This window comes from Macaca mulatta, chromosome 17, assembly GCF_049350105.2.
Source record: "Macaca mulatta isolate MMU2019108-1 chromosome 17, T2T-MMU8v2.0, whole genome shotgun sequence".
NCBI classification, from domain to species: Eukaryota; Metazoa; Chordata; class Mammalia; order Primates; family Cercopithecidae; genus Macaca; species Macaca mulatta.
Window position 1 is genome coordinate 95,134,694 of NC_133422.1, and position 24,638 is coordinate 95,159,331.

General features: G+C 42.5%; 1 protein-coding gene and 1 pseudogene across 2 annotated transcripts in view; both read left to right on the forward strand.

Annotated features, from left to right (window-relative positions):
* Positions 1-24,638, forward strand: part of PCCA (propionyl-CoA carboxylase subunit alpha) — a 436,739-nt gene that overhangs the window by 354,120 nt on the left and 57,981 nt on the right. The window contains exon 21 of one of the 2 annotated variants that reach the window (XM_001092670.5): positions 3,989-4,042. The exons of the other annotated variant lie outside the window; for it this stretch is intronic. Coding sequence (XP_001092670.3) covers positions 3,989-4,042 — 54 coding nt within the window. The remainder of the gene's footprint in view (positions 1-3,988; positions 4,043-24,638) is intronic. 2 annotated transcript variants of the gene reach the window in all.
* LOC114673453 (ribosomal protein uL30-like) lies at positions 21,064-22,206 on the forward strand (annotated as a pseudogene).

Genomic DNA, 24,638 nt, shown 5'->3' on the forward strand with positions numbered 1-24,638 from the left:
GCCCCACCTCCAACACTGGGGATCACATTTCAACATGAGGTTTGGAGGAGACAAACTTTCAAACTAGCACATGTACAACATGTTTTGAAGTACACACTTCAAACAGCGAATACACTGGAATGGCTAAATTGAACTAATTAACATTTATGTATTACCTCACATGCTTATTCTGTATGTGAGGTACACTTCAAATATACTCAGAAAATTTCAAGAATATATTAATACATTGTCATTAACTGTAGTGACTATATTGTACAATAGCTTTCTTGTACCTATTTCTCCTTTATAACTGAAATTTTGTGGGTTTTGATTAATATTTCCCCAACCCCCCCTCTCCCCAACCACCATTCTATTTTCTACTGAGTTTGACGTTTTTAGATGCTACCTGTAAGTGAGGTCATATGGTATGTCTTTCTGTACTTGGCTTATTATACTTAACATAATATCTTCCGGGTTCATCCATGTTGTTGTAAATGACAGGATTTTCTTCTTTGTTAAGTCTGGATAATATTCCATTGTGCATATATACCACATTCTCTGTTTCCGTTGGTCCGTGGATGGACACTTAGGTTGATTCCCTATCTTGGCCATCATGGATAGTGCTGCAATAAACATGGGGATGCAGGTATCTCCTTGACATAACTGATTTCTTTCCTTTGGATATATATGCAGTAGTGGGATTGCTGGATCATATGGTAGTTCTATTTTTAATGTTTTGAGAAACCTCCATACTGTTTTTCATAATGGCTGAATCCTGTTTGTGGTTTGTTTTTTTTTTTCTTTTCTTTGTAACAGAGTTGCACTGTGGCACCCAGGCTGGAGTGCAATGGCACAATCTTGGCTCACGGCAACCTCCACCTCCCAGGTTCAAGCGATTCTTCTGCCTCAGGCTCCCAAATAGCTGGAACTACAGGCATCTGCCACCACGCCCTGCTAATTTTTATATTTTTAGTAGAGCCACCATGTTGGTCAGGCTGGTCTCAAACTCCTGACCTCAAATGATCCACCCACCTTGGCCTCCCAAAGTGCTGGGATTACAGGCGTGAGCCAGTGTACCCTGCCCCTGTTTGTTTTTAAATATCCAGCTTTAATGTCTGTCTTAACCTATCTAATGTCTCTCTTAACCTTTCTGCTCATTTAGTCTATCTTCTTATCCCATAATAGCTTGTACATTTTGTGCTATGCATTTATCGTATTGAATTATACTTATTTTCCAATAATTGTGACGTCTTTTCCTTAGTCTCCTGGAAGGTGGGTCTTAATTCAGCCAGCAGTGCCCAACACAGCTGAGAGATAGATGGATGATTAGATAGATGAGCAACGCAGAAGTGCCAGTGTCAAAACCTAGGAATCAATGCTCCGTTCTTAATTGAGTCTCTGTAAGACACAGGAAAGGAGTCTGTTTTATTCCATTTTGTTTTCTGTCTCTTTTTGCCTTCATTAAGTTCAACATATGCATATAAAAGAATAGGAAAAACAGATAAGTGAAAACGAGAGTCAACTAATATTTTTGCCTAGAAATAACAGCTTTATGTACACTAATTCTAGAATTTTTTTCTATAACATAATTTTTTTTACAAGGCTTATTCTGAACATATTGTTTTGTTCTTCTTGCACTTAGAAATATACTATAAGCATTTTTCATGTCTTTAAACTTTTTAAATGGCAGGCTGGATATATACCATAATTTAGCCGTCCTTCCCAGTCATTTACATTGCTTGCCATTGTTCAGTTCTGTCAACTATACTGTGATATTTGTTCAGCTTTATTTTCCTGCCTATCCTCATATTTTTTCCTCAGGATAAATTCTTAGAAGTGAAATGGGTTGGCCAGGCGCGGTGGCTCACACCTGTAATCCCAGCGCTTTGGGAGGCTGAGGGTGTAGATCACAAGGTCAGGAGTTCAAGACTAGCCTGGCCAACATGGCAAAACCCCATCTGTACTAAAAATACAAAAAATTAGCCGGGCATGGTGGGAGATGCCTGTGGTCCCAGCTACTTGGGAGGTTGAGGCTGGAGAATCGCTTGAACCCAGGAGACAGGTTGCAGTGAGCCAAGATCGTGCCACTGCACTCCAGCCTGTGCGACAGAGTGAGACTTTGTCTAAAAAAAAAAAAAAAAAGATGTGAAATGGGTTGGTGGGGCATGGTGGCTCACACCAGTTATCCCAGCACTTTTGGGAGCTGAGGCCAGGAGTTCGAAACCAGCCTGGTCAACATGGTGAAACCCCGTCTGTACTACAAATATAAAAATTAGGCAGATGTGGTGGCGGGTGCCTGTAATCCCAGCTACTCAGGAAGCTGAGGCAGGAGAAACACTTGAACCTGGGAGGCAGAGGTTGCTGTGAGCCGAGATTGTGCCATTGCATTCCAGCCTGGGTGACGAGAATGAAACTCTGTCTCAAAAAAAAAAAAAGGAAAACTAAGTGAAATGGGTTAAAATGCTCCCATACTGATTTTTTTCTACTCTATACCACACTGCCTTGAGTATGCTATTCAGATTACTGTTGTGTCAATTGACTTGGCAATATTTGCAAGTAGGGGAAAAGATTTTGCATTAAACCACTGTCTTTCTTATTGATCTAACCTCCCTCCGTCAATGAACCAAGGACTCAGCTTGATTTCTAGAGTTTCACTCTGGGTTCTATTACTTTTGTGATTGTAGAGATCAGAGTTGGTAAACTACTTTTGTAAAAAGGAATAAAATTAGTATACATCTGTATCCTAATGCTCATGGCATGTAGTTGAGTGAAAACCACTAATACTCTACATCTGGGAACTTAAAAAAATGATGTTGGCTTAGTTAGAACTGCTTTATTTGTGTGTGTAGTCTTTGAAGTCACTGAGTCCTCTCTGATTAGCCAGAAGAGGAATAATTCTGAGGAATATGTTAGGATTAAATAGAGCAAGTTGTTTTTGTTTTGTTTTGTTTTGTTTTGTTTTTTTGGAGACAGTCTCACTCTGTCGCCCAGGCTGGAGTGCAGTGGTGCGATCCTGGCTCACCACAACCTCACCTCAGCCTCCTGGGTTCAAGTGATTCTTCTGCCTTGGCCTCCCGAGTAGCTGGGACTACAGGTGCACGCCACCACGCCTGGCTAATTTTTGTATTTTTGGTAAAGACAGGGTTTCACCATATGGGCCAGGCTGGTCTCGAATTCCTGACCTGGTGATCTGCCTGCCTCAGCCTCCCAGAGTGCTGGAATTACAGGCATGAGCCACTGCGCCTGGCCCAATAGACCGGTTTTATAGGTGAGAATTATCTCAAAGTGTAGTCTGCTTCCCGTGTACTACTTAGTCACCCATTTTTAGTAGCAGTAGTATTTACTTTTAACTAAATTTTTAATAGTCATAGTATTTACTTTTAATTAAAATTCAAACAAGATATATGCAAGTGATGTATTTGCTTTAAACAAATTTTATTTATAAATAAATGAATAATAAGTTATTTCTTTCACTACTCTCTGGACATAGAATTGCATTGTTGTTATTTTAAACAAATGCTAATTCATTTTCTATAACTATTTTATTGAGATAGAATTCACACACTGTACAATTCACCCATTTAAAGTTACAGTTCAGTGGTTCATAGTCAATTCACAGGGTTGTTCCACCATGACCACAGTCAATTTTAGACTGTGTTTACACCCTTGAGAAACCCGACACCAATTAGTAATCATCTCCATGTCCTCCCAGCCCTCCTTCTGGAGGCACCTACCAATCTTCCTTCCATCTCCATGGATTTGACTATTCTGGACATCTTTTATTAAGTGGAATCATATAATGCATGATCCTTTGTGACCGACTTCTATTGTAGCATGTATCAGTACTTCATTCCTTTTTATGGCCAAATAACATTCCACTGTATGGCTATACTATATTTTGTTTACCCATCCATCAGTTGATGGACATTTGAGGTTTTTGGCTATCGTGAACATTACGTGCAAGCTGTGTGGATATGAGTTCATTCTATGTCTCGTGTTTGTTTTTTAGTGTCTGTCTCGAGAAGCAGGTGGAAACATGAGCATTCAGTTTCTCGGTACAGTGGTAAGTATGAAATCATTATTCTCTTAATTTACAGAGAAAAAAGTGTTCAACTAGTTCTAGCCCATGTGTTTGAACTTGGTTTCATTACTGGTAGATATTTAAATTACCTCTATTTTTTTTTGCCATTACAAATGATATTCTAGGGAACAACTTCATATATTTCACTTTATTTTAATGTTTGGAATTATTACTATCTTTTTTGAGACAGAGTCTCACTGTGTTGCCCAGGCTGGAGTGTAGTGACGCAATCTCAGCTCACTGCAACCTCCGTCTCCCAGGTTCAAGCGATTCTCGTGCCTCAGCCACCCAAATAGCTGGGATTACAGGGGCCCGCCACCATGCTTGGCTGATTTTTGTATGTTTTTTTCTAAAGATGAGGTTTCACCATGTTGGCCAGGCTGGCCTTGAACTCCTGGCCTCAAGTGATCCGTACACCTCTGCCTCCCGAAGTGTGGGATTACAGGTGTGAGCCACCGTGCCCGGCCTGGAGTTACTTTCAAATGTGGATAAGATATTTTTAAACATGTATGATACATTTCCTCCCAAATAGAATCAAAGTCATAAATAGTTTTATGGCTTATTATACATGTTGCCAATTATTTTATGTCTCTTTCGAACACCACCCATTATGTATTAGAACACAACTTCGTACTCTCACCTAGTGTGAGTTATGATTTTCAAGATTAGTAAACTTGATCTGCTGAAGAGGTTCAATTTATTATTACTATTTTGCTTACAAGTTTATAATTAGTATTAATTACTATAATTTTCAAACTAATTTGTTTAAAAAGGTACCTTATTTGGCCGGGCGCGGTGGCTCACGCCTGTAATCCCAGCACTTTGGGAGGCTGAGGCGGGCGGATTACAAGGTCAGGAGTTTTGAGACCAGCCTGACCAACATGGTGAGACCCTGTCTGTACTAAAAATACAAAAATTAGCTGGGTGTGGTGGTGGATGCCTGTAATCCCAGCTACTCAAAAGACTGAGGCAGGAGAAGAACCTGAACCCAGGAGGCGGAGGTTGCAGTGAGCCAAGATCGTGCCATTGCAGTCCAGTCTGTGTGACAAAGTGAGACCCTGTCTCCAAAAAAAAAAAACTTAAATTTTCATTTTTCTGTTTATTGCTATTGTATTTGAATATTTCTCCATGTATTCATTCACTAGATATCATTTCTAATCTGTGAAATGTCCGTTCATGTCCTTTGGGTACCTCATTCAGGATATGAATGCATATTGGGGCATTTCAGATAACTCGGGAGTTTATTGAGAGCATCAAAGGTATTCTGCAAGAATATCAAGAGGTATTTCATGCAAGAGAGCTTGCGTGAAAAAGGGTTTTGCAGCCATTGAGATAGGAAGGATGTTAATAAAAATGTGTGTTTACTGAATGCTTCATTGTTTATAGAGATGTATATATAATTTATGTATATAAAATATATGTATAGGCACTTGGTCAATGTAACCTAAATTTTAATTATTGGAATTAAGTTTTGTGATTATTCTTGTTTTTCTGATTAGTAAGGTAATACATGCTTATTGTAAAAAATTTTAAATACAATTCAAATATATGTCATAAGATGTTGCATTAGTCATGGTTCTCCAGAGAAACGGAATCAACAAGATGTGTGCGTATGTGTAGAGAGAAAGAGAAAGATGGAGAGATCTAAGGAATTGGCTCAGGCAGTTGTGGAGGCTTGGCAAGACTAAAAACCCTGCAGGGTAGATCAGCAGGCTGGAGACCCAGGGGATCCTTGCAGTTCAGATCCAGAGACAGTCCACTGGCCCAAGCCCTCCTTGCTTGGGGAGATCTGTCTTTTTCTCTTCAGGCCTTTAATGGGTTAGATGAGGCCCACCCCACTATGGGGGATGATCTGCTAAACTCTCATCTACTGATTTCGGTGTTCATCTCGTTTAAAAATATCTTCAATGATGTATCTCAGTGTTTGACCTAACATCTGGGTACCGTGGCCTTGTCAGGTTGACACATAAAATTAACCATCAAAGAAGTATATATCCTATCCCCTAGAGGTTTTGAAGTTATTAGCAATAAATAATTGTTCCAGAAAATTATGCATCTTTTCATGCAGTAATAGATCTTGGACACCTTTCTGTGTCAGTCCATAAGGTCGACATCAGTCGTCTTAAGGGCCACACAGAGCTGCATTATGTGGAAGGAGAGGACTGCGTTTACTCCTCAGTGTTCGTGCCGGGAAGTCCACTCGTGCTGTCTCTGCTCTTAGCATCTCGACTGGGTTTCTAATCGGTGTCTCAAACTTCACATATCGAAAACTGAGCTCGAACACACACTTTCTCTTTCAGTTTTTCCTCTCTCAGAAAATGGCAACTTGAATTAATCCTTGATTGCTTTCTCTCCTCCCCTCCTCTGGCGCGCCCTCCTCCCCTCCTCTGGCGCGCCCTCCTCCCCTCCTCTGGCGCGCCCTCCTCCCCTCCTCTGGCGCGCCCTCCTCCCCTCCTCTGGCGCGCCCTCCTCCCCTCCTCTGGCGCGCCCTCCTCCCCTCCTCTGGCGCGCCCTCCTCCCCTCCTCTGGCGCGCCCTCCTCCCCTCCTCTGGCGCGCCCTCCTCCCCTCCTCTGGCGCGCCCTCCTCCCCTCCTCTGACGCGCCCTCCTCTGCCTCTTTCTCCTCTCCGTCTCACTCTCTCTCCTCTGCGTCTCCCTCTCTCTCTCTCTCCCTCTCTCTTAACATCTGCCCCTAGATGTCTGCCCAGGGGTTTCCTCACTTTCTTCTGGTCTTTACTGAGTAGCCTCCTCCTCAAGGAAGGCTTCCCTGGTCACACCATTTACAATTTTGGTCACTCTTTCCAACATTTTATTTCCCACTTACCCACTTTATTTTTTTTTTTTTCATTAGCAGTTACCACTGCTTGACATACTGCATATTTTACTTTTGTGATATATTTGTTGTCTATCTTCCTCACCTGGAAGTAATAAGCTCCTTGAGTGCAGGGTGATTTGTCCTGTTCAGCGTGCTCTACCCAGTGCCCTGAACAAGGCCTGGCTTGGAGGAGGTATTCAGTCAGGGTTGGGCAAAGGAATGACTGAAATTGGTCCAGCATAGGACCTAAGTGTTAGACTTGAAAAGAAAACTAAAGAAATATAGGCCTGGCTCGGTGGCTCATGCCTATAAACTCAGCACTTTGGGAGGCTGAGGTGGGAGGATCAAATACATCAAAAAAGTAAAATATGCAGTATGTCAAGCAGTGGCAACTGCTAATGAAAAAAGTAAATAAATTAGGCAAGCGGGGGAATAAAATGTTGGAAAGAGTGACCAAAATTGTAAGTGGTGTCACCAGGGAAGCCTTCCTTGAGGAGGAGGCTACTAGCCTGAAGTTTTTTTTAAAATGTAACCATTAGTTTGGAAGGTCTCTGTGTTACTCCCATTCTGTCACTCATTTTCTCCTTGCACAAGGAACTAACATCTTCCTGACTTGTATTTATCATTCTTTGCTTTTCTTTATAATTTTCCCACATTTATATCCCTAAGTGATACACAGTTTTGTCTTACATGTTTTTAAACTTGATATACACATAGAATTATATTCTGGAATCATCTGTGACTTAGTTATTTTGCTCTGTGTTTGTGAGACTCATGTATGCTACGTGGAGGTGTAATTCATTTACGCTCAGCAATGTAGGATGCTGTGGTGTTGATAAACTAGGCTGCTGCTGATGGATAAGTGGGTAGTTTCCAGTGTTTTGTGCTGTAATTCTCACTGCTACCCGAAGCATTTTGGTACATGGGTGTACATGTACTGATGGCACATATGCAATTGTTTCTTTTTTTTTTTTTTTTGAGACAGAGTGTCCCTCTGTCACCCAGGCTGGCATGCAGTCGTGCGATCTTGGCTCGCTGCAGCCTCCACCTCCTGGATTCAAGCAATTCTCCTGTCTCAGCCTCCCAAGTAGCTGGGACTACGGGTGCACGCCACCCTACTCGGATACTTTTTCTGTTTTTAGTAGAAATGGGGTTTCACCGTATTGGCCAGGCTGGCCTTGAACTCCTGACCTCAAATGATCCACCCACCTCACCCTCCCAAAGTGCTGGGATTACAGGTGTGAGCCACCATGCCCGGCTATATGCAGTAGTTTCTTTAGGGTTTTGTGCATTGACTATGCAGTGAATGAGTTCACCTTGTTCCACATCTTCACTAGGATCTTCTTAATTTTTGCCAGTGCGAATAGTGCCCTTGTTGTTTTAATTTGCTTTATCCTGATTATTAATGAAGTAGAACATCTTTTCTTGTTTATTGGCTATTTCTGTTTATCAACCATTTGGTTTCCACCTCTGAGAAGTACTTCTTACAGCTTTTTGTGTATTTCTCTGTGATGTGGGACGCAAAAATACATTAATTTAGTATGTGAATGATACAAATTAAGTATATGTCATTTGGCTTTTTAATAAGGCAAGAAGGGTTAGGTGTGGATTTTTATGACTCATTCTTGTAGGGTCCAGCCCTACAGCGCTTAGCAGGTGTTCTCCTCGTGTGTGGAGACGAGCGGTTGTAATAAATAAAGACACAAGACAAAGAGATAAAGAGAAAGCAGTTGGGCCCCGGGGACAACTACCATCAAGACGCAGAGACCGGTAGTGGCCCCGAACGGCTGGGCGCGCTGATATTTATTGCATACAAGACAAGGGGGCAGGGTAAAGGAGGGTGAATCTTGCAAGTGATTGACAAGGTCAAACAAATCACGTGATCATAGAACAGGGGGCCCTTCCCCTTAGGTAGCCGAAGCAGGGAGAGAGAAGGCAGCATACATCAGCGTTTTCTTCTTTGCACTTATAAGAAAGATCAAAGACTTTAAGACTTTCACTGTTTCTTCTACCGCTATCTACTACAAACTTCAAAGAGGAACCAGGAGTATGGGAGGAACACGAAAGTGGACAAGGAGCATGACCTTTGAAGCACAGCACCACAGGGAGGGGTTTAGACCTCTGGATGACTGCGGGCAGGCCTGGATAATATCCAGCCTTCCACAAGAAGCTGGTGGAGCAGAGTGTTCCCCGACTCCTCCAAGGATAGGAGACTCCCTTTCATGGTCTGCTAAGTAACAGGTGTCTTCCCAGACACTGGCATTACCGCTTGACCAAGGAGCCCTCAAGCGGCCCATATGTGGGTGTGACAGAGGGCTCACCTCTTGCCTTCTAGATCACTTCTCACAATGTCCCTTCAGCACCTGACCCTATGCCCGCCGGTTATTCCTAGGTTATATTAGTAATGTAACAAAGAGTAATGTTAAAAGCTAATATTCATAATGTTTATGATGATTGATAATGTCCATGATCATCTCTATATCTAATTTGTATTATGACTATTCTTATTTTAACTCTTTTCTTTCTTATACTGAAATAGTTTGTGCCTTCAGTCTCTTGCCTCGGCACCTGGGTAATCCTTCACCCACACGTTCTAACCATGAGCTATGAATGGAAGTGACTGTCAACAACTGTGAAGGTTCTGAGATTTATGCTACTTGCTGGCTGACAAATCAGCCTGCGACATTTCATGAATGCTGATAGAAAACATGAGACTCCAGGATCAGAGATGAAGGACAGTTTACGACAGCAGCAGCAGTGGTCAGGGTACCATTATCTTTGTACTATTTCCCTGAACCCAGATTCCCTCAGGGCAATGCAAAGAGAGATGATACCTGCACACATAATAGGTGCATTATAGGAGAGGAGCTCTGAGTTGAGAGAACCTGAGTCTTTTTATAATGTGCGGTAATCGCACTTGCCCTTTGATCTGGAAGGAGACACTCTACCAAGGCTGTTTACTGTAAAAACATCTTTGAAAAGATAGTTCACAGCAAAGAACCATCAGTGTCTTGCTCACAAGAAGTGGAAAAATGCAAGAGACTTGGGGGTGAATTGTCTCCTGGTAATCATGTGTGTCACTTTTGGTCAGAGATAGCTAAGAGCAAGTGCGAGCCCTCTAGTCCCTGCCATGCCCCCCTTGGAGGTTGTGTGTGACGCTGATGCTCCTGTCAGCATGAGTTCCTGCTGAAGAGTGGCAGTGAGCACTGCCACCTGCAAGCCGTAGTAGACTGAGGTCTCTGTTGACTTACTGCTGATGCATAGCCCAGCTTATCCTAATACATAGTCTGGGAACATGAAGGACCACCTTCTGTGCATAGAACCCCATGTCCACTTATATAAATTTCAGATTTTATATAGATTTAGTAGGTTTTTTCTGTCTACTTTCAGTTCTTTGGCTCATAAACTTTCAGCCCAAGCATGAGGTCTTTTTCCTGTTATGCTGTTTGAACTTGATTTAAAAATTGTGGCCAAGCATGGTGACTGATGCCTGTAATCCCAGCTACTCAGGAGGATTGCTTGAGCCCAGGAGTTCAAGCCCAGCGTGGGCAACAGTGAGACCCCATCTCTACACAGAGACACACACACAATAGCGGAGTGTGGTCAGGCCCACCTATAGACCCAGGTGCTCAGAAGGCTAAGGAGTAAAGATGGCTTGAACCCGAGAGTTCAAGGCTATAGTGAGGCATGATTACTCCACTTCACTCCAGCCTGGGCAACAGAGTGAGACCCTATCTCAAAAAAAAAAAAATTTTTAAAAGCCAGGATTTAAAAATTAAAATAAAATTGTTAGCCAGTTTTTTGTTTAATGAAGGGAAAGTTTTCCAAATTAATAGAATGGGACATTAAGATAAAATTTGTGCCTTTATGACCCAGCAAAGCACATTTGGCCTGGGTGTACATGTGTGTACTCAGGACACCACATTTTCACCTTTGGTATCTATCCATTTCATTACTCTGCTACTCCCAAACTGTAATACATAGAAAGTCCATGTTTCCTAGGGCTGGTGCAACAAATTAGCACAAACTGGGTGGCTTAAAATAACAGAAATGTATTCCCTCTCAGTTCTGGGAGCCAGGAATCTAAAATCAAGCTGTGGGCAGGGTCCGTTCTGTGCCTCTCACCTGGCTTCTAGTAGTTGCTGGCAATCCTCACCTTCCTTGGCTTGTAGCTGTGTAATTCCAGGCTCTTCCTCCGCTGTCATGTGGCCTTCCTCCCTATGACTGTGTGTGTTCATACACATACATCCAGCACCACCAGTCATCAGATTTAGGGCTCACTCACACCAGTGAAACCTCATTTAACTCATTATATCCGCAGAGACCCTGTTTCCAAATAATGTCACATTCTGAGGTTCTGGGTAGACATGAATTTTGGGATGACACTGTTCAAGCCAGTATGCTATGTAGATCTGAAAGCATACTTGACACATATGTAAAGCTAAAAAGTGACTGAAGTGACTTACCTAAATATATATTTTACGAACAGAGCGTTACCTCTTAGGTCTCACTTGAGTACTACCATTTATTTCCCTAGTGTTTTCATACCGATTATCATCACCTGTATGACTGCAGTTCGTGCCCCATACTCAAAAATGCAGAAACACTGAAGATGGGTATGCCTAGTTTTCAGAAGACAAAAGTGAGCACAGAAAGGTTAAATAAGTATCCTATGGTAATAATTGGTAGAACCAGGATGCAAAACCAGCCCTCGCTGACTTTAAAGTCAGGCTGTTAACCATCAGAGTACCTTAAGAACAAATTGCTTGACTGGAATCCAGGGAGCTCTGCAGTAACTGATAAGTACAACTGCTCAGGCTGCCATAATGAAACACCATTGACCTGGTGGCTTAAATAACAGATGTTTATTTCTCACAGTTCTAGAGCCTAGGAAGTCTAAGTAAGGTGCCAACAGATTCAGTTCCTGGTGAGGGCCCTCTTCCTAGGCTGCAGGCGGATGTCTCTTCTCCCTTAGCAGAGAGAGAGTGCAAACTCTGATCTCCCTTCCTGTTAAGGGCACTAATCCCATCATGGGGCCCCACCCTCATGACCTCCTGTAGTGAACTCTGAAAGGCTCCATCTCCAAATACTGTCACATTGAGGGTTAGGCATTCAGCATATGAATTTGGACATTCAGTCCCTAACATACACTTAGTTGGTAAGCTGCAGATCACAGAATTTTTCCAGGATATCTATGCCCATTTCAAATTGCAGATTGTCTGGGTTTTGTTTGTTTTGTTTGCATGTTTTTGGTGAAGCTGCGAATCTGTGTACATCAGATAGTATAAGCTCACAAAGAAATCGAAGAGAGCTGATGTTTTACTTAAGCAGAATTCCTTCCTTGAACTGTGCTTCACAATAAGAATAAATATTTTGTTGTTACTTTAAGAATGCAGAAGTTACCATTTTATTGCAAATTTTTATTATAATTTACGTTTTAAAGTACTATCATAAGGCAAACATATCTCAGTGAGACTGACTTTTCTTCCCTTATAAAAACAATGTTTGTTTGAAAGGGAAAATAAGCTTAGACTCCGTTGAACAGCTTCTTCATGGCTGTGGTATTGGCATTCACCCAAGGACTCTTGAGAAACAATCAAATTTTCTGTATCTTTGAAGCTTAGCCAGAGATCTAATGAAACCAAATGATGCTAAAGTTCTTAAAGCTAATTTAAATCTCAAATTGTACATTTTAAATTACGTTTTTATTGATAATAAATATACTTTATTTCATATTACTCTTGAAAGCTTGAGTGATAATATTAGTAGAGTAAACATGTTTTACAAAGATTTACCATTAAGAATGCTATTAATATGACCCTTGATACACCAGCACAATTAGATTTCAAAGTAAGCACTTATGAAGTAACAGCGATTAATGACAACCATCGAAAACAATTTTGAACTCCATCAGTTTAACTCAGGAGGGTAAACTTAATATGATAATTCATCTAGTTGAATTGTATCAGCTTAGCAGGAAGGTATGTAAATATGTGACCCTTACCTAGCTTCTAAATGAATGCTGTGCTGATAGATTTATCAGTTCCATTTAAGAACTTTGGGGAACTTTGGAATTTCAGCAATTGTTCCCTTGGAGGCTGAAAACCCAACCTGATCTCATACTGGGACCATTCTGGTCTGCATATTTCCATAATTTGCCTTTGCTACTAATATGACAGCAAGACACAAATAACTGTTTCTAATAATATCAGATGGAGTTGTGGAGGACAGCATTTTAATGTAGTAAAAGACCTCCCCGTGGGGTTGTTATTGCTACTATAGAACAGCAGCTACACAGTTGCAACTGTAGGCTCTTAATTGATTCGTTTAATTAGCAAGAGCTGAAGCTTGGGCTGTATCTTGTCATCTGATATCATAGGACTCGAAATTTGCATCATTCATATTTATAGATATGTAAACGTCATGAAAAAGGTCTTCTGCTTCTGAAAATTCACTTATGGATATCAAATTTTAATAGAGCAGACTCTCATTTGTTTGAAATTTAAATAATTGGAAAATGAAAAGAATTAAGTTTGTTATTGTTTTTCTTTATTCTCTTGAGAAATAAGTGATGTCATGCCTTTTTGGTTGTGTATCATCTAAACTTCCAGAGAACTTCTTCAGTCTTCTATATCTCATAATTCCACAAGCAGCCCCTCAACTGACATGTCTGACTTAAGTTGATCCCTTCTCTCCGTCCCATCCCTTTCTCTGTGTCAGTGGGGTTTCAGGAATGACATGATGGCTTACTGGGGTTTCTTGCACGCACATGCTGTAACTTTCCACCTGTCCCTGCCTGCCTTTGCAGCTGGTCCAAGTCCTGCTAGGGTAGACTCTGCGCTTGTGCTCTGCTTTGGTGGGTCATCTGGTTGAGTTGCCCCTTGGATCTTACCTGCCTAACCCAAGCTGCATTGGTCGCCACTTTCTCTGGGTGGGGAAAAGAGAAGGAGATAGAAAGTATCCGGCATAGAAACCAGAGCCTTTATAGACTGTTTACCCTCAACTCCACAGGGCTTCCTCCCTGCTAAGTCACACTCTTTGTATTCCTGACCCTTTTCTAGTCCAACAGTAGGAAGCAGGTGGTGGTCACAGAGCAGACACTTTGTGGAGGGGTGATGAAGTTTTCTGATGTTCCGATATATTTTACAGTGCTAAGAAAATCTATAGCGTTCCTTCCTGCATTTGCTCCTAAATATACAAATTTCAGGCAAAATATGGGTAGAATAAGATTTTATGAAATGGAATATAAATGTAATTTTCCTCTTGAACGTTGTTTTTGTGGTAATGTGTGTTCTGTGTGCCATGTAACCAATCTAAGAATGAACTTTTGGAATATAACTCAGTTTTTATTCTTTTGAAATTGGCATGCTCTATATAATATAAAAGTTTGGTTCTTAGTATTGCAGTGGTCATGCATTCCGAACAAAAATTTAAAAGAAATCATTGCCTGCCTGCTGTACTATCTGCTAGGAAGTGGGTTAGATGAGCATGACTTGGTCCCTACCCTTAAGTAGCACACTAGCTGGTGAAGACAGACAAACTAATACCATGCAAACATGGTAATGCTGAGATGGGTACTGCATAGGCTCATATAGTAGCAGAGAGAACTGTAGATCTGTTAGCTTTATTATTTGTTTCTTTTGTTGATAGCAGTACAGTCCATAGGTCATAGGTCTCTGGTTAAGAGTTTGCATTTCATTTGTCAAGTACACCTCAATAAACACAGGGAAGAGAAGAACTGTATTTCATATTTTATTAGACATTATTTTTTGAAAATGAGCATAAGACCTAGCAGTTAATGGTAGTCACGGGAGTCCGCAGTCATCTTACATTGATGACAGACACTGAATTCTGGCAATTCAAAGAAAACAAATATCCCTGCAGTCATTGAGCCCATTGTCACCGAGGGATAGAGAAATGTAAATGACTGATTACACTGTACAGTAATAAGAATGCTAACAGAGGTGTGTATGAAGTAGAGGGATTCTGGGGCTGAGGTGAAGAAAGTGGAGAAATTGTGAACAGTTTTCCAGTGTTTATAGCTCGTGCTATGACTTTAAGGACAAATTGAGTTTGCAAGCAGGAGAAGGCATTCCAGACAGAGGGGAACAGTAGGCCTAGAGATGCCAGGTGGTAGAAACTGTACTCTGTACTGATGATGGAGAAAGAGGATGGAATGACATTAATAAAGGCACAGAGGTATGAGGATGTCCCAAGTGTTAAAGGAAGAGCAGATTGGCTTATGAGGGTGATGGGCAGGGCAACAAAGGTCCCTTTGGAAGATGAAATTAGCCTGTTGGGGGCAAGATGACACAAGACCATTCCAAGGAGGTTGGATGGCATTCCCTAGACCCTGAGGTTCACTGAAGGAGTTGAAAGAAGAATCATAATCTCATCAGAGGTGGTTGGTTTTATTGGTGTGGGTTTTGTGTGTGTGTGTGTGTGTGTGTGTGTGTGTGAGACAACTTATGGGAATAGGCAAAGAAAGAAGAGGGTACATTTGAGAGCCACTTTAGAATCCAGTGTACAATTCTATGTATTGGGCATAATTGAAGATGATTCTGAGAGTTCTAGAGTATGATAACTGATGCAGTTGACTGAGGGAGGAAAAACAGGAAGAAGAGAAGAATTGTACCAGAGAAAAGATGGACTTGATTAAAAAGGTGGATTTAACGAATTTAAGTTTGAAATGCCAAGAGACATCTATAATGTAAGGGAAATTTCTGGTCTGGAGAGCAGGAAGAAGGTTAAGAGTGAGCATGTAAGTTGACGCCCCAGCGGAGGTGAGGTCCTAAGCCACGCAGTAGATGAACCTGGCCAAGGGGACAATGGCAAAGCAGAGGCCAGGCCTGGAATGGAGCTCCAGGAAATGCCCACAGCTAAGGTGGAGGCCTGTCCTCTCTAATGGAGTCACTTACAAAATGATGACATGTTTATTACTGAAATCATTTGTATGTACTATTAGAAGCCAGTTTAGTGTGACCTCAGTTATGATTTCACCGTATCCTAGGGTATCACTAAATTATTTCAAAGTATCTCAGGATCTGTTGCCACCTGCCAAAGATCCTCAAAGTAAAATTAATATTTATAAATAATGCCTTATGTGTGTATGATGCTTTAGGGCTTTAGAGTGCTTCTACATATGTCGGCTCACTTGATTCCATTCAATTGCTAAGATGAATAAGTCATAGCACACCTTAGAGTGAGTTGTAAAAATCAAACATGCAATACTCCTTGCATTGTTTTCCATTTAAAATATTTGAGATTACAAGTTATATGTTCACAGGAAATTACCGTGAACCACTCCCGGGTTGCTAGTGAACACTGGAGCGGGCAGGGGTGGGGAGGAATGAGCAGAGTTTGTCTTCCTGCATTTGAATCTCAGATCACTCATCTCTTAGCTTTGTGAATTTGAGCAGGTTACCTAACCTCTCTGGTCCTCAATTTTCTCATCAGCAGAATAGACATTATCTGCTTTTATGGAGACGGCAAGGGCTGAAAAAGAAAATGTTCGTAAGATGCCTGAAATGGCAGGCACTTGGCAAAGAATAACTCGGTTTCTATTGTAGCTCCCTACTCTCCCTTTGCTTCGTTTTCCCTTTCATTTGCCCGCCTTTGTCTTCCTTGGAGACATGCTAGCATCTGAAGTGACAGTCTCCACCGAGTCTACAGTTTGGTGCTTGGCCTACAGAAAAATCCAGAATGAAAAAATTGTTCCCTTTTATTTGAAAAACCAAATTTGTGTTAATCCCCCCTGGTTATGACCCCTTAACATAGTTAATGTTTTGTTAGTGAATCCGGAATAGAAAGCACGTATTTAAATGTGTACCTTGTGGTGGCAGGGTGCTTAAAAACATCTGTTTCCTTGAAGAATCTTGCGAATCACCAATACCAAACTTGACCAGGGAGGAATTTGGTGCCTTGTGTTTAAACAGTGCTGCTTAAAATATATTCAGATGGAAAGAATGGCAAAACCATTCTGATATAGGACATTTTATGACAGTGCCTGTGAGATATTCTTTCTTCTACTGGCCTCACTTTTAAAGGGATATCATTTTAGGTAGGCCGTTTCAGGGCACTGTCATATGTTACTATGGACTATTGATCTCTTTTACCTATGAATTATTTGTCACTCTTAATAGTGGGAAGGAAGTGGGAGTGGCAGCTCATTTCTTATAGAAGCAAAGTCTAAGTCAGTGGTTCTCAAGTTTTATCATGCTTGAGAATCACCAGGAAATCCTGGTGAAAATACAGATTCCCATATTTGTTCCCAGAAAAGCTGACCCCCATGTCTGATGTCGAAATCAGCTTAAAATGCACCCGGACTAGAGTTAGCAATATATTTTGAACATTAATGTAGGATTACTATCTAGTTTGGAAAGTCAATACCAAAGACACATGATATTCCTGGCCTCATGAGCCAAGCTTAGGAGCAGTGTGCTGGATCCTTTTCAGAATGAGAAGATAGGGCAAACGTTTGATTATTTGTGCTAATTAACATGTACTTTCATAATACATACTTTTTTAAAATCAGGGAGTGACATGATAGGACCTAAGGTATAATTAGGTCCATGGTGTCATCAACTGTATCTTTTAAGTTTACTTATCACCTGTATAATTCTTTAGATTCAGTCTGAGTTATTTCAAGTCTCATATACAGTGATAATTTTTATTTTTGCCCTAGAGTAGGTAAGTATTATCTGTTTGGGCAGTATTAACATTTTGGACAAGTCTCTGTTGTGGGAGACTGCCCTATGCATCATAGGATCCTTAGCAGCATCCTTGGCGTCCACCAGCTAGATGTCAGAACATGTCTCCAGGTATAACAACCAAAATTGTCTCCAAACATTGCCAGATGGCTGCGGAGAGCTTGGCTGGGGAGAGAACACATGTAAAACTTATTGGATGGAAGCTTACAAAGTACACATGTCATGACCTACTTGAGTATCTTGTGCAAAGAAAATACACTTTACCTGGCCTCGGGCGCGGTAGCTCACGCCTGTAATCCCAGCACTTTGGGAGGCCGAGGCAGACGGATCACAAGGTCAGGAGATCGAGACCATCCTGGCTAACACGGTGAAACCCCATCTCTACTAAAAAATACAAAACATTAGCTGGGCGCAGTGGCGGGCACCTGTAGTCCCAGCTACTTGGGAGGCTGAGGCAGGAGAATGGTGTGAACCCGGGAGGCGGAGCTTGGAGTGAGCCGAGATGGTGCCACTACACTCTAGCCTGGGTGACAGAGCGAGACTCCATCTCAAAAATAAATAAATAAATAAATAAACTTTACTTGGCCTGATACTGGATTTGCTTTAGGAATGTGTTTAGCAATTAGCTGTTTGGAAGTGTGTAAGGGGTACTTTTTCTTATTCTTCCTCATACTGGATCATGAACCAGGTCTACCATGCATAGCCATTAATGGAATTGAGGGCAGAGTCTGGTTTGTGTGATTGCATTGTGTTCATTTGGGTCCTTTTTACCATTTGAGTAGATGTACTGTTACTGCTTACCAAAGACACATTTTGGGTATACAGTGAGTGTGCAGCTCAATACCTTGTTCTAGAAGCTGCTGCTCTTCATTTGGTCTTCAGTTTTGTAAAAGCCCTGTAATCCTCCTGGTAAGACATGAGTGTGTTATAAGCATCACCTCACAGTGACATCTGTGAAGTTCTTCTGTTCTTTTTGCAGCTACTATTTAATTGCTTGGCTATTTAATATTTTGTGGCACTTCACCCCCTGTGCGAGGAAGTATGTGGCAGGATGCCTGACAAGACACCTAGGAAGCCACACAGTAGTCAGCATCTCAAGTGTGTGTTCCTGAGAAATAGCCTTCCCAAGCCCGCATATGTTTTGTGTGGTATAAATTCTCAAGATTGTGGGAGGAACAGCTAAGGTCATTTCTAAGGTATCTGTGTTAATTACCTATGGTAATTACCAAGCACCAGGGAACACAGCGACACTGTACCCTCATTTGAAATAGAATCCCTGCCTGATTTAGGGGTTAGGGAAAGGATGAGTGGATAGGTTCTAACAATTACCCTTCTGAGGTCAAGAGTTTGAGACCAGCCTGGCCAGTATGGTGAAACCCCATCTCTACTAAAAATACAAAACTTAGCTGGGTGTGGTGGTTTGTGCCTGTAGTACCAGCTACTTGGGAGGCTGAGGCAGGAGAATCACTTGAACCCAGGAGGCGGAGGTTGCAGTGAGCTGAGATTGTGCCATTGCACTCCAGCCTGGGCGATAGAGGGAGAGTCTGTCTCAAAAAAAAAAAAAAAAAAATTACCTTTATAGTTCACCATGGCCAAAAAATTGTACCACTCTTTTCCTGTCTCAGCCACTCAATAAGCCAACCTACTTTACAGGGGATGATCATTGCTTGCTGAGTGCCTGTAGGTACCTAGCACCGTATATTTGTCATCTCACTGAAGTCTCCCCTTTGAGATCACCAGTGGAACCCCCATGTTTCAGATGCAGTAACGCCTTCATTATAAATGGACAGTAAGTAAGGGATTTGCTCAGGGTGGTTTATATCAGAAGAGCAGCTGTAGGACCAAACCCAGATCTAGTGACAAACGTGGCTTCCTTCTCACATGAGCATCTGGGTGGTTGGGAGTTAGTTATTCCTGACTGTTTGAAGGAATCTCGCTCTGTTGCCCAGGCTGGAGTGCAGTGGCTCAATCTCCACACACTGAAAGCTCCTCCTCCCGGGTTCAAGCCATTCTCCTGCCTCAGCCTCCCAAGTAGCTGGGACTACAGGTGCCCGCCACCACACCTGGCTAATTTTTTGTATTTTTAGTAGAGATGGGGGTTTCACCGTGTTAGCCAGGATGGTCTCGATCTCCTGACCTCATGATCCGCCTGCCTCGGCTTCCCAAAGTGCTGGGATTACAGGCGTGAGCCACCGCGCCCAGCATCAAGTTTGATCATAAGATTGTGGCAATTCAGTCACGTGTTCAGGCTCCACTCCTAGTTCTTTTGCTATTTTCCCCACATCTACAGTTACTTGTTGAACCCCTCAAAGTCATCCATGAGGGTTAGAATCTAGTTCTTCCAAACTCCTGTTCATGTTGATAATTTGGCCTCTTCCCATGTGAATTCAACACAAATACTCTTAACAGCATCTAGAATGGTGAAGGTTTTCAATTTACTTTGCCCAGATCCATCAGAGGAAACACTGTGGCAGCTGTAGCCTTCCAAATGTATTTCTGAAATAATAAGACTTAAAAGCTAAAATGACTGCTTGACCCATGGGCTGAGGAATGGATGTTGTGTTAGCAGGCACAAAAACCACATCATCTCCTTGTATATCTCCGTCAGAGCTCCCACGTGACAAGGTGCATTGTCAATGAGTAGTAATATTTTTAAGGAACTGTTTTTTTTCTGAGCAGTAGGTCTCCACAGCGAGCTTTAAATATTCGGTAAACTATGCCCTAAACAGATGTGTTGTCATCCAGGCTTTGTTGTTCCGTTCCAGAGCACAGGTAGGGTAGACTTAGTATCATTCTTAAGTGCCCTAGGATTTTCAGAATGGTAAATGAGCATTGGCTTCAACTAAAAGTCAACAGTTGCATTAGCCCTTAGCAAGACAGTCGGCCTGTCCTTTGAAGCCAGATGTTTACTTCTCCTCCCTAGTTGTGAAAGTGAGATGACTTCTTCTTCCAACAGAAGGCTGTTTTGTCTACACTGAAAATCTGTAATTTAGTGTGGCCACCTTCATCCGTGATCTTAACTAAACCTTCTGCGTGACTTGCTGCAGCTTCTTCATCAGCGCTTGCTGCTTTGCCTTGCACTTCTATGTTATGGAGCTAGTTTCTTTCTTTAAACCTCATGAACCAACTTCTGCTAGCTTCACACTTTTCTTTTGCAGCTTCCTCGCCTCTCTCAGCCTGCGTAGAATTGAAGAGAGCTAGGGCTTTGCTGTGGATTAGGCTTTGGCTTAAGGGAATGTTGTGGCTGGTTTGATTGTCTGTGGAAACCACTAAAACTTAGGCTGGGCGCAGTGGCTCACACCTATAATCCCAGAACTTTGGGAGGCCACGGCGGGCGGATCACTTGAGGTCAGGAGTTTGAGACCAGCCTGGCCAACATGATGAAACTCCATCTCTACTAAAAATACAAAAATCGAGCTGCAACACTAGTTCAGCTCATGCACCAGCTGAACTAGACCCAGGTGCCAGAAAGATACTAGAAAAATGGCGGAGCAAGAACAAAGAAACAATCCTTTGGTTCCAGAAAATCTCCTGAAAAAGAGGAAGGCTTATTAACTCTCAAAGCCACCCAGGCAAAGCAGGCACTTTTGGCAAAGAGGAGCAGAGGAAAGGAAAAGGGCTCAGGTTTACGCGACTGGAATCATTCCTACATGATTCCTGGCCGCAGAAACGTGACAAGGTGCATCTCAGACAACTAGAAGTGAACCTTCTTGCCTTGGAGTTGCCAGATAAACGTTCCTTGGCCTTTGTTGTACGTATCAAAAGAATTGATGGTGTGGCCGGTCGTGGTGGCTCATGCTTCTAATATCAGCACTTTGGGAGGCTGAGGCAGGCAAATCACGAGGTGAGGAGTTCGAGACCAGCCTGGCCAACACAGTGAAACCCCATCTCTACTAAAAATACAATATTAGCTTGGCGTGGTGGCAGGCACCTGTAGTCCCAGCTACTCGGGAGGCTAAGGAAGGAGAATCGCTTGAACCTGGGAAGCGGAGGTTGCAGTGAGCCGAGATCGCACCACTGCACTCTAGCCTGGGTGACAGACCTAGGCTCTGTCTAAAAAAAAAAAAAAAAAAAAAAACGAAAGGAATGATGGCATGTGAGTTTACCGGTGCAGAAAACCATTGCAGGATTTGCCTAAAGAAAATTTTTAGTGGTGTCTAGTAGGTGTCACCCCCTAGAATCTAAAACTGCTGCATATGATGGAATCTTACGTGACCTGGGGATTTCTGAATCTGAATTCTCTCTGGAAATTCATTTTGAAACATGGTCAAGGTCAAGAATAAGACCATCCCTTTGACAGACAACACAGTGATTGAGGAGCACCTGGGGAAGCATTTCCAGGAGATCTCATGGTTCTTGCGCCCTTTCCACCTGTCAGTGGCCCATCACACTACCAAAAATAGAGTGGGCTTCCTCAAGGGGATGGGCTCACCTGGCTATCAGGGTAAACACATCAATCAGCTCATCCGCCAGCTAAACTAGATGCAGGTGCCAAACTGCAGTAAAGTTTTATCAGTGAAGTGGAAGCGTGTGTTTTGGGGCTTTTTTGGGAGGAATTTTTATCAAGTATCTTCAGAGAAGATGATTTCCTGCTTAATCTTCAAAAACCGGAAAGGAAGGGTCAAAGAAAAGACAGTCGCTTATGTTCATGGCAGGCACCTCTCATCATAGTCAGTTCCAAGGAAAAATTCCAGCGCTTTCTACATTGGCTGCTGCGTCTTCTGAAATCAACACATTCCATGTTCATCTTCTATCCTAGGGTTTAATGTTGCTAAACGAGTCACTCTAGCATTTGTACAAGGCTCCCTGAGACTCCTGCAGCCGTCGACCAAGCCCAGGGACATAATTGAATCTGGAGATTCCTGGGGCCTTGTTTTGAAAAAGACTTGAAATACATATAGGAAGAAAGGCCCAAAAATAAATGTTCACTTGTTTCTGCAAAAAAATAAATAAATAAAAATTAAATTAAAAAATAAAAATGCAAAAACTAGCTGGGCATGGTTAGTCCCAGCTACTATACTCGGGAAGCTGAGGCAGGAGAATCGCTTGAACCCGGGAGGCAGAGGTTGCAGTGAGCTGAGATCACGCCACTACACCCCAGCCTAGATGACAGAGTGAGACTCTGTCTCAAAAAGTAAAAATAAAAAAAACTTTTCGTATCAGCAACAAGGTTATTTCCGTTTCCTGTCATCCATGTGTTCACTGGAGTAGCACTTCTAATTTTCTGCAAGACATTTTCCTTTGCATTTACAAGTTGAGTAACTGACACAAGAGGCCTAGCTTTTGGCCTGTTTCAGCCTTCCACATGCTTTCCCAGAAAGCTTAATCATTTCTAGCTTTTGATTTAAAGTGAGAGACAGGTGACTCTTCCTTTCACTTGAACACTTAGAGACCACTGTAGGGTTATTAACTGGCCTAATTTCAATATTGTTGTGTCTTGGGGAATAGGGAGGCCCAAGGAGAGGGAGAGAGATGGGGGAATGGCCAGATGGTGGAGCAGTCAGAACACACACAGCATTTATTATAGTTTACCTTCTTACATGGGCACAGTTTGTGGTGCCCCAAAACAATTTCAGTGGTAACATCAAAGATCACTGATGACACATCACCATAACAGGTAACGATGAAAATGGGTTTCCTAATAATGCAAAGGGTTGAAATACTGCAAGAATTACCAAAATGTGACACACAGTTGTGAAGTAAGCACATGCTCTTGGAAAAATGGTGGCAGTAGATACAGGGTTGCCACAAATTTAAGTTACAAAAAGTGCATTATCTATGAAGCACAATGGATTGAGCCCAGTAAAATGAGGTAGGCCTGTATTTTTTGGATACCTAATCCAAATAGAGCAAACATTTTACAGTTCAAATTTGCCCATCAGTAGTTTTCTCCATGGATCTTCTCTGTTAATGCCACATCTATCTAGAGTAAAAGTTGGATTCAATATTGTGCTATCAATTTATCAGCTTGTTGAAGGTGAACTAACATAAGTACATGCTGTGTTGTGTGTTCCGTGTGCAGATACAACACAGGTGAGCTTTCCACAAGCCTGGGTCTTCCCAGTGGCAGGGCTTCACACGTGCAGGCCAGCTAGGGAGAAGGGGACAGGTGGGGCCCAGCAGGATCTCCATGGGCCTTGTCTCTTGCAACAAGGAGATTTTGCTCCTTAGCTCAGCAAAGTCCAGGTTCTTGTCTCACGACCAGGAAGAAGTAGGCAGGCGGACACTCGGAGAGTGAGTGGAGTAGAATGCACTAAGCAAGAGGGAAAACTTAAAGGGAAGGGTCCTGAAAGCAGATTGTGGTTCTCCCTTCACAGTTGAATATACCTTTATATACCTGCTGATGGGGCTGGGTTCCCTATGTCTATCATTGCGAATTCCTGGAGTCTCCACCCCGTCCTTCCAGTGCAGGTGCGGGCCCTTAGTCTGAGCCACTCTACACTGATTTATTTTCCTTACTGTGCGTGTGTTAAGGGATAGAATTTTTCACCGCAAGCATGTTTGGGCGAGCCCCCTGTGCACGACGACCTTGGCGGGTCAGAGGTTCTCCGGGGAGAGTTCTCTGCCTCCTGCCTCTGTCAACTCTCCAGTCAGCAGTCTGGCCCCCGTGGTCCTGCAGATCTGGTGTTGATTTTGCAGGGTGTTTGGAAAGGCACCTGTGGGTTTTCATTTATGGAAGTGACTGAGTGCCAACGAGAAGAGGTTAATGCCCTTGAAAGGAGAATTTATTATATCACCTAAGAGAAGGGGGCACACCCCACCATGCAGGACACAGGGCAACCACCAGTGTGGGTCAGGAGGCAGAAAGGAGCCAGAGAAAAGCGTGGACAGGAACCTTACTGGGGCTTCCTCGGGAAGCGCAGTGCGGGGCTGGTTTGAGTAATGTTGGTGGGCTTTGGGGTAGTCTCTAGTCGCCTGGTACCTGGCCCGGGGATGTTTTAAGGCAGGGAAAACACTGGCTTGGTGTGTGTGAGATAAAATGGGTGGTTGGCTTACTTCCAAGTTCTTTACTAAATTGGGGAATTAGCTGGTCCTGGGAGGGCAGTGTCTTTCTG